Raw genomic sequence first — 10,541 nt, 5'->3', positions numbered from 1 at the left:
CCAGAGCAAAGGGATCTGAATACAAGAAGCTATCTCAGTTTTTCAGATTTAAGAATTTGTCTTTAAAGTTGTCACCATGCAAGACTGAAACAATATTTGCAACTATTAATTTGTAATCCAGGATCCTCTGAAGGTCTTTTGCAGGTCTGGATATACTCTTTTATGTGCTATATCTAATGCCACTTTTACATATGCACATCACATCTCATTTCAGACCTCTTTACATCTTACTTAGACATTTAGCACAGCTTTAATGACTTTGGTCACTTGTACAGCACATGGGATGCTACGGATCTGATATAAAGAGATTTCCAGTCACTTCTTTCTTTGAAGACGATCCCTGCACAACAAAGAAAACAAGTTTAAAATATAAACAGCCAAAAGATGAATCTTTATGTATAAATCTTGAAGTGATCTGCAACTGTTTAACATCCTTTTAAAAAAACGCCAAACAGCCTGCCAACATCCAAGAAGTTGCAGGCAGGAAGAAACACCAAAGGATTGCCATTAAGATCAGTTTGAGTGAGCCTGTGAAAGTCGTTAACTATTAGGTTTATTATAAATAATAAAATGAAATAAAATAAAAAACTGAGGACAGAAGTCCGTCCAACAATTCCTTGATAACACTGAGTTAAATGCACAGAAACAAAGCATTTCAAGACAGTGATGTTTGAAATTACTATGTCATAATGCACTTCTCTCATATTACTATGAAACTGAGTTTCTAAGAAAAATCTGTTAACTGAGAAATAAAATCCAAGCCCATCTGAATTTGTCTATAGATATTGGATGGATAATTAAAAACATATAATAAAATAACCATTAGGCAGAAATTATTTTGAGGCACATTTATGTATTATTATGTACACGGTATAAACTACAAAGACACAATATATATTCTTGGTTGCAAACATTCTATTTAATTTTTACAAATCACTACTAAATATAAAAATGTTGATTAAAACAAAATAGTTCCATTTCAATTTGAGTTTACAATGCATTTTTTTCCTAGAATATACAATGCACCTCTGTAAGTTTTCCAGCCTTGAAATCTGTTAGAAACATCCCTTTGCAGATTCCTGTATAAATTAAAAACTTGAGTGTTTGTTTTTTTAGTTAAATGTGTTTTATTGTAAGCATTTAACCCAATAGTTTATAAAAAAAAAAAAAGATAAAACATTAGATTACAATATGCATATGAACTGTGACATGAATACAAAATTTTTGCAAAGAATAACATTAAGGCTGCTAAAATCATTTATAGTTTACAAAGCAAGGGGACAGGCACAAAAAATGGCTGAACAATTCAGAAACTACTCAGTGCATTAGCAACAAATAAGTTACAAGTTCATAACGAACACAAAGAAATCCTATTTTCTGACAATGTAAACAACAGTGCAAGAGATGCTGCTAAAAATGAAGTGTGTGTGTGTTTGTGCGTGTGTATACACGCACACATAAATCAGTTGCTCAGTGTGACAAATCTAAGTTACAGTGTTAGTGGCAAAGAAAACCTATCTATTTTTGGCAAGTTGGTTTCTGTTTAAAATGCGTCAGTAACAGTGCAAGTTAGGAATGCGAAAGGCTGCTAGTGCAATAAAAGACAGAAGCGTAGACAATATTGCTGATTGAAATATGGGCTTAGTTTGTATCAGTTTCATTCAGGCAGTGTCTAAAAAGAACTGCTGCTCTAAAGCAATCATTAATGCCCAGATGACAGTTTCTTCTTTGAAGAATGAAAATAGGCAAGATCCTATGTGGTTTTCCAGATGGACAGCAGAGCGCACCGCCTTATCAGTCTTTTGGAGATCCACTAAGCCATCTTTGGATGCATAATTTTTCTGCCCATCAGGTGGTTATAAAATAAATAATCCATGCCTCTATAAGAGCAAGGTGTTGGGACGGATCCCACTGATTGTTTCCAAGGAAAACAACTCTAAGGTCCTATTGTTCCTTTTTTATCCCCCCATAAAAGTTTTTCAGTTGCTTTTGGACCTACAGAGTTTCAGCACTCAGCTTTGACTTTAGCCAAAGAATTATCAATTTTTGTCAAAGTCTTTTTGATGCGTAAAGCTGTTAGCCTTGCAGAAGGATTCTGGTACCAGCATTCTTTCATGAGCTTGGCAATCGATGTTAATGTCTGAAAAACATACACAAAAACAAAATGAGAACATTATTAAGAACAGTAAGTAATGCACCATAATAAAATATTAATTTGGAAATTAATAGGTCATGCCAGTTATTCTTTTTAACTAGTGCTTGAATTTCTGAATCTATGTAAATAAATAAAATCACAAGCTATTTTTCTGTTTCTTTGTGTCCCAATCACGCAAAAATGGGCAAACAAATTTACAAAAACTTTACATGTGTGATGCCGTTGGTCCAACTGAAAATATAGGCTGTATGGCATATTGCCAAGAGGGGGCAACACGAAAACCAACACAGGAATGGGGGCTACAATTCCCATTAGGAAGCTGCAGTACACCTTCAGCCTGTACAGTTTTGTACTGGCCAAAGAGAGATCTCATGTAAGACCTCAGGTACAGTGTTTTCTACTCAACTAATTTGGGTAAAAATGTCATTGTCATGCTAAAGTGCAGCTTTTCTCTAAGAGTATGTCTTCTTGTCTCACTATGGATTATGTTTAGCTATGTTGAATTGCCAACATACAGGCCTTCCCTGCTTATTTATACCCAGGCAACATCAGATGCTTTGACTAGTCATAACATAAAGCAAATAAGCAGTTTTTAGAGATAAATAATAATCAGTAATTACCAAAATAAAGAATATTTCACTGCAGATTTTATTCTCAATAACAAAGGCTGCGCACTGTTCATTAGTATTAAGTATTACTTTTTAAACTAAGCATAAAATGAATAAGTATTTCTGAAAATAAAAAAATTAAAAGTAATTTTTAAAATATAGAAATAGTCACTGCAAACTAAGGATGTCAAAAAACTGATGCTTTTGGTACATGTCAATACTAATGTTCCAAAGATATAACAGTTGCTTTTTTCAGTATTGCTAATATCGAATGACAGTTGGTAGTGGACTCATGTATGACTGAAGTTAACTAATTACTAGAGAAGGCAAAGTAATTTTTGAGATAAACATGAATAAGAACTATACAAATGGCTCATGTGCATCTCCACAGTGTGTTGAAAAGAAAAACAGAAATCATGTCTACAAATACTTTGTCTCCAAGACAGGAGAATTTCACTATGTGACAGCGGGAATTGTTCTCATTATGATTTTAAAAAAGCAAAAAAACAATCACAGGCTTTCTTTATTACCACTTTTATCCATTTAATGAGTTAGTTCATATATACAGTAGCTTCACGCATGCTTTATGAGCGCAATGATGTGACTGACCAGATGTGAGTTATAATCATTCAACTATAGACATGGTGAAATGCTTTTTAATACCGTGCCTTACGCAGACCCTCAGAAAGGAGTGGAGATTTTGCATTCATTTTTTGATTACATGGAACATATCCTCAAGTGTAGTTTTAAGCATCCATCCATTTTCTATTTGGTTTTGTACAGTTTGAGGTTGCAAGGAAAATGTCTCACACACTATGTACTGTGCATATAGGAGTCTGTGTGAAATATAAATGTTACAGTAGCAAATGAAACAAATCTAACAGAGGAATTCTCTGACAAACCAGATTTTAAAAGCATTTTCTTACAAAAACTCATGTAAAGAGTTTATTATATTAAAATATAGGAAGGCAGTGTGGCGCAGTGGTTAAGGCTTTGAACTTGAAACCCTGAGGTTGTGGTTTCAAATCTCACTACTGACACTCTGTGACCCTGAGCGAGTCACTTCACTCTCCTGTGGTCCAAATGGAAAATCAAAAAGAAATGCATCTCAAATGTTGTAATTCACTTTGTATAAAGGCATCAGCCAAATAAATAAATGTAAATATCCTGAATTATGAATTTACAAATTAATCAGTAAAGATATAATAATGTCTGAATTTGCATGTAAGCAGTAACTTTCAGTTACTGAGAGAATCTGTTAAAATAAATTTGTAATATGTACATGGTAAAATAAATTAGAAAGTCAATTGTGATATCATCCTTTATAAACTCTATCCTGAATCCAATCAAGATTACAAAATTTCCTCAATTATTGTTACACTGGTGGGAACCCCAGAATCATCTGACATTAAAATTCAAGCCCTGCATTGTATTTTGAAATTTATAAATGTCAATACTAGTTTACTTTATTGATAGTTGGGTAAGTTCTTGATACCAGCATTTGAAAGCTGATGTTACTACTGGGGCAGTGTGGCATAGTTTTAGGCAGGCAGTGTGACGCTGTGGTTAAGGCTTCGAACTGTAAACTCTGAGAATGTGGGGTTCAAATTCCGCTACTGACACTGTGGCCACAAGCACGCCACTTCACCGGTCTATTCTCCAACTAGAAAAACAAAAGAAATGGAACCAGTTGTATGTCAAATGTTGTAAGTCACCTTGGATAAAAGGATCATACGAATAATAAATGTGTTACTATTCATATATTTTATGTTCCATTACAGAAAAAGTCACAATATTGTTCATTTTAGAGGTACTGTACTTGGCTGAATAGAATTTCTCTTTTTGCCATGGTATGGAAAGTTATCGAGTTCTGCAAAATTTCACTGTTATTGGTATCAAATACTAAAATACTGCTATCATGGTATCCCTACTGTAGACATTTTTTCACTGGAATGTTTCCATAGTTTTTGTCTCCACATGCAACAATCAAGTTAGCAGAAAAGACAAAAGAATGGTGTAGGGTGATGGCAGCAGGCAGGTAATCAACAGAAGGGTGGCCAGACCCGACACTGTGCAGCATTAAAAGGTAAGCGAAGCATGAGTGAAGTCAACCTACCATCTCCATCACATTTCTGGTATCAAGCTACAACAGAAAAGTTCTTCACGGCAGTGTGGCTTGTCACCCTTCTTTTTACTTTTTCTTGTTTGATTATGATGAGCAGCCCGTTCCCATAATAACTACAGGTTAGTAGCTGCAGTGTGCTGTGCAGATAAGCGAGAGCAACAGCAAAACCCAAATTGCTGTGTGTGTGTAAGACACCAGTCCAATTTCTATCAGACATGATTTAGACACTGGAGACTTATTTTCAAGTCAAGTGTAACTGTAATCCAGATAAACCATATACAGCTTCAATCTACCCATGAAACTTACTTTAAGGGGGTATTCTTCGACAAAAGAATAATCAGTGCAGAAGATATGTAACATGTTTTGAATACTGATGAAGTTTTTAAAAAGATCCAACGGCCAGATTCAGTCCACTAGCCATAGGTTTGACACCCCTGCTGAAGCTTGAGTTTTAGCAATTTACAGTAAAGAAATACTCTACCCAAAAATTGCTTTGTTTATGTGCTACTTACCCCACATACTTTGTAGTAGTGGCTGAGAAAACATGTTAATCTCATGCTTTCATGCAGAATGGAGAGAAACAAAAGTGTATGATGCAACAGAAGCCAATAGTGACCAATGCTTTAAAATTAAAAACAATGTGCAAAATATCCATGTGAAGAAAATAAATTCACATTACTTGTGCTGCATAATCTACATGTGAGTTATCCTGACTTTGTGAAATAAAGACCTGCCTCTCCCCTTCATTTGTTGGTCAAGAGTCATGTCTTCAATTCAAAAAGTGACTCTCATAAGGTTAAGTCAATGTATAGAATGTGCACAGAGTGTTCTGGAAGACATTACTTAGTAATATTTTCGAAAAAAAAAAAAAAGCATGTGTTTTGCATGTGCTGAGAATACAACAAGGTAACTGACATGAGATTTTTCTGTTACTTTTTTCCATGTTTTCACACCATTGGCCATTCGATAGCATTGGTCACCTTTGGGCTCTATTAAATCTTAAACTTTCTTCTCTCCATTCTATATGAAAACACAATATTAAAAATTTTCTCCCTACCACTACAAAGTACATGAGGAAAGTAGCGTATAAAAAATAATCTGGGCTGGAGTATCCTTTTAAATATTCTTTTAAAATATTTTATAATTATTTTTAGTCATCTTGTGGTTCCCAAGTGCACTGTGGCCCCTCAGTTGAGAACCACTTTTTTAGTGACATATTACACAGTTCTGAGTCTGAAGAACTAAAAAGGCTTTTTAAATTGTGTCCGAATGCAGCATTAGTTAAACAGACTACATATATCATTTATTAACATATTAAAGAGATTACTGCAGCATTTCTTCAGTGACTCAAGCTTAAAACACATACTCAAGGCATATTAGGCTTTCCTAGTTTAAGTCTATAAATGTATTGCTTAAAAATATTTTTCCACTTGATAAAAGAAAACATCTTGTATTATTATTAGTTTATAAAGGTAACCCTAGTAACATTGACAATGCAAAACTACCACAAACAAACTGTGCTCAATGAGTTGCTTAATGGACACTGCATTACATCTCAAGGTTACTTTATTGATAAATGTATTCCGAAAGCATTTTGAAGTATGTGCTAATATTAGTGTGTTGCTAAAACAAGTAAAAATAAAAGATGTAGAAAAAAATGTTAACTTTTACGAAGACTGCAAGACAATCCATTAACTCAAGGCCAGTCTGGAGTGTACAAATTAATACAGCTAATCAGCACCATAGCATGTTCTGCCAGAAATCTCCTTACAGGGATGCCAGCTACTAATTTGAATTTATACTATGATCAATTTTTAAAATGTAAAACGCAGGAAAAAAGGCATATGGTTGTTCTTTTTTCCATGTTACTTATAAAATATTCAGGAGTCTTTGTGCACACAATATAGAAGATCATAAAATATGTTTTAACCAATAAATAGCTATATTTGACGATAATTTTCAAATATGTGTTAAGTGTTCCTGGCTAATCACAGAACAGTTTAAATTCAAACTGGCTTCTAATGTTTTCATCTTATAAAGGAAATTAGCCATTTAAACAGATTATCAAAAAGTAATGTAAACCAGTGAAGATAACTAGGAAAAGGAATATTTCTGAATTCATCATCATCATCATCGTATAGAATGCACAGTTCTTTTATTCACAATTCAATCACTTTAAAATGTTTTAATACCATTAATGCTTTCTTTATAATAAATTGTAATAAATTGTTCATTCTACATAAAAATGTTACTTACTCCATATGTAGTAAATATAAAAAAAAGTTTAATCTTACATTTTCATGCGGACATAACAAACTGTGAAATGTAATAACAGTCTATAGTGACCAATGTTGGATAACAGCAAACAATATCAAAATATCCATGGGGGGGAAAAAAAAAAAAGCTAGCTTGTGTAATCCACATATCAAGTCATCCAGCTGTACATTCATAATGTTCCAAAAATGTATTTTTATTAAAATATTACTAAATAAACCACTTCTGGAAAATGATCTCGTGAATAAAAATGAGATGTGCTCACAATCAAACAACATTCTGAATTGTAGCTTGGAAAATATGAGATTAAGTGTTTTCCTCAACCAATGCTTCAAACTGCATGGGGTAAGTAAAATAAAAAGAAATGTAATTTTTAGATGGATTATTCCTTTATTAAAAATTGCAATCTAATTTTTAGTAAATCAACCCTAAATGCATTTTGAGTGATTCTTCAGAAACTACATTGACCAAAGTAGCTAAAGTAAATTCCAACAGGTAACTCACGGGATCTGAAAACCATCTGTTAGGAATGTTTGGCCTCTGTTGGTCAATACAAACAACCTTTTTCATGTCTTCAAAACTTGGATCATTAGGAACTACATCATGAAATGGTGGTTTGTAGTCTTCCACAATTCCTATGAAGAAAAAAAAACAATGTTGTACAGAAAAAAGCAAGGGCATAAATAACAAGTTTTGAAAATTACAAATGGAAAACTGACAGAATGAAACAAGGTGTTTTATGTATCCATTAACAAAAATTAAAATAAATTTTACAGATGTGTGTGCTACCATATGCAGGGTTGATTCCCGATATGAGAGGAGTGATGTCACATTTTCCTTTGACCCAGAATTTGGATTTGGATTTTTTTTTACCATTGGTAAAAAACATGGAGAAAAAAAGATAAGTATAATCTGTTTTTTTTTTTTTGGTTAGTAGAATAAAGCATATAATAAAAATGAAGACCTCAGTATTTTTAAAATCTCAGACTATTATTTGCAAGTATGTATTATATACACAATATATTATAAACACAATAAAGTGAAATATTAGTGTAGATCAGTGTAAAGTGAAATTATCAACTGTTGTCCTCTATTTTTTAACTATAAGTGGCAAAGCTAATAATTCAATTTTTTTTTAAATTTTCATTTAAATTGCTATCAAAATACAGTATTTTAACTTCTAGACAACTACAACAAGACAAATGCTAGTATTTGAGAAAGATTCAAACCCAGTGTGATATATTTTCCAAGTATTAAAAGTGAAATGTATTGTTTAATGTTAACTATAAATAATTAAAATTATGTTTTAGAACTAGTGATCAAAGTATCATGCATTAAATATTATGCTGAAATGAGTCAATATTTCTAGAGAGAAGATATAAGAAGCCAGTCATTTTAAAACTGAGCACTCTTGATGCAGCCAATAAGTCGTCCTCCATTTTGTAGACAGGAAATCCAAAATGCTTTTCATTTCATATAGAAACTTTTCCTTAAAAAACATTGTTAAGATTTATTTTCTCCTTAATTTTCTCTTAAAATGCACTTGTTCAGGTATCTGCATTATTATACTCCTCTATGTTTGAGTATTTGGTGATCTCAGTCCAAGTTGGCAACAACAAATGCAGACATGCTGTGACATTTTTATATTATACAGAAATACAACCATTGTTTGTGTCATATTGTCATGATTATCTTCACACTTCCAAACATGCATGTGGTGTAAAACTAATTCTTTTTTTACCACATCTTTAGAAAATTTTTTTTTTATTAGTCTGAACAAATTATACAGGAATAGGATAAAACAGAGCTTACCATTGCTAACAGTCCTTCTGGCAATTTCCCACAGGACAAGCCCAAAAGCCCAGATATCAACCCTTTTGTAAGACTCAAAGCAGTCAACCTGAATAGTTTCATCAAGAACCTCAGGTGCCATGTAGCGCTTGGTCCCCACTTTAGGGTTGTTCCCAACATCTAGCTGATTGGTATCTTGAAAATGCATCACGGCCAAACCTAGAATTCACAAATAAACAAACTGTAAGACTGCATGCCCATCAGGATGATCCTGTTGAATTTAAGCATTCTCACACACACACACAAACACACTCACACAGTCAAAAGTTTTAGAACACCTCAGTTTTCTCTGTTTTTCTTCAAATTTTATCAGTTGAAATGTAATGTAATGACCTAAAATGGTGAAAAGGTAACGAGTAAACAGCCAGAGGTTTAAACTTAAAAGTTTAGGTTAGCAAAACCTGAAAAAAAGGAAATTTCAGAATATTGTGGAAAACAGGTGAAGAAGAGAGTACAAGCAGGGTGGAAAAGTGTCAGGAGTGATTTGTGATAGATGGGTATCAGCAAGAGTGAAAGGGAAGGTTTACAAGATGGCAGTGAGACAAGCTATGTTATATTGGTTGGAGACTGTGGCACTGACCAAAAAAGAGGAGACAGGGCTGGAGATGGCAGAGTTAAAGGTGTTAAGATTTGCATGTGGGTGTGACAAGGATAGACAGGATAAGAAATGAGTACATTAGAGGGTCAGCTCAGGTTGGATGGTTTGGAGACAAAGTCAGAAAGGCGAGATTATGTTGGTTTGGACGTGCAGAGGAGAGATACTGGATATATTGGGAAAAGGATGCTAAGTATGTAGTGGAGGGCGTATAGGGAAGTAGAAAGATATGCAGGTGGTGGATGTAATAGAGCAAGTTGCAATGGACAGGAGGATATGGAAAAAGATGACCCCTAATGGAAGCAGCCGGAAGAAGCAGAAGAAGGTTATCTGGAGAGGTACACTCAAAGGACAGAATGAATTACAGCATGGAATATTGAGATTGATGGAAGATTAAGAAAATTAGGCAGATTCATTTGAACAAAGTTCCTGACTTGTAAATAAAAATTAGTGTGTTGATAGAATTCCAAAATCTGAATGATGCTGATGAAAAGTCTCAAGCACCCAGTCAATATATTGTAAATATTTTTGAAGTTTAAGATACCTAATGACTTTCATAAAGTAAACATTGAATAATTAAGGAAGGACAGGAGTACACATTTATCCGGTAATTGAGCAGCAGATAACAGAATCTCTGCCTTAAATTATTTCCTACATTGGTCCCATAATCTGAGTGAGTGAAGCAGAATCTGATTATTACTACTGCAAATGGACTGTGCATTTTCAGTACATTTTACTTCTTTCTGTTATTACAAATTACAAACACGCACATCTCTGAAAGTCAGAAGTTAAGGAATTCATGCCAACTTCTGCTCTTGATCTTTGCAGTATCATACTTTTCAAATGTGACCTTTTTGCCTTTTATAAAAGCAAGCTTAATTCTTAACTTTTTTTTTCTAGAAAGCTTAATTTGATTGTAAGCTCTGAAAAAGA

General features: G+C 33.5%; 1 protein-coding gene across 2 annotated transcripts in view; it reads right to left on the bottom strand.

Annotated features, from left to right (window-relative positions):
- Window positions 1-897: 897 nt before the first annotated feature.
- LOC114655448 (activin receptor type-1) overlaps window positions 898-10,541 on the bottom strand; it is a 121,866-nt gene continuing 112,222 nt past the window's right edge. For both annotated transcript variants that reach the window (XM_028806443.2, XM_028806445.2), the window contains exons 8-10: window positions 8,975-9,172; window positions 7,667-7,797; window positions 898-2,140 (exon numbers count right to left, since the gene is read on the bottom strand). In XM_028806443.2, the coding sequence (XP_028662276.1) occupies window positions 2,006-2,140; window positions 7,667-7,797; window positions 8,975-9,172 (464 nt within the window). In that variant the 3' untranslated portion in view covers window positions 898-2,005. The remainder of the gene's footprint in view (window positions 2,141-7,666; window positions 7,798-8,974; window positions 9,173-10,541) is intronic.

The sequence above is a fragment of the Erpetoichthys calabaricus genome, chromosome 8 (assembly GCF_900747795.2).
Source record: "Erpetoichthys calabaricus chromosome 8, fErpCal1.3, whole genome shotgun sequence".
NCBI lineage: Eukaryota > Metazoa > Chordata > Cladistia > Polypteriformes > Polypteridae > Erpetoichthys > Erpetoichthys calabaricus.
This window is presented reverse-complemented; position numbering and strand designations above follow the sequence as displayed.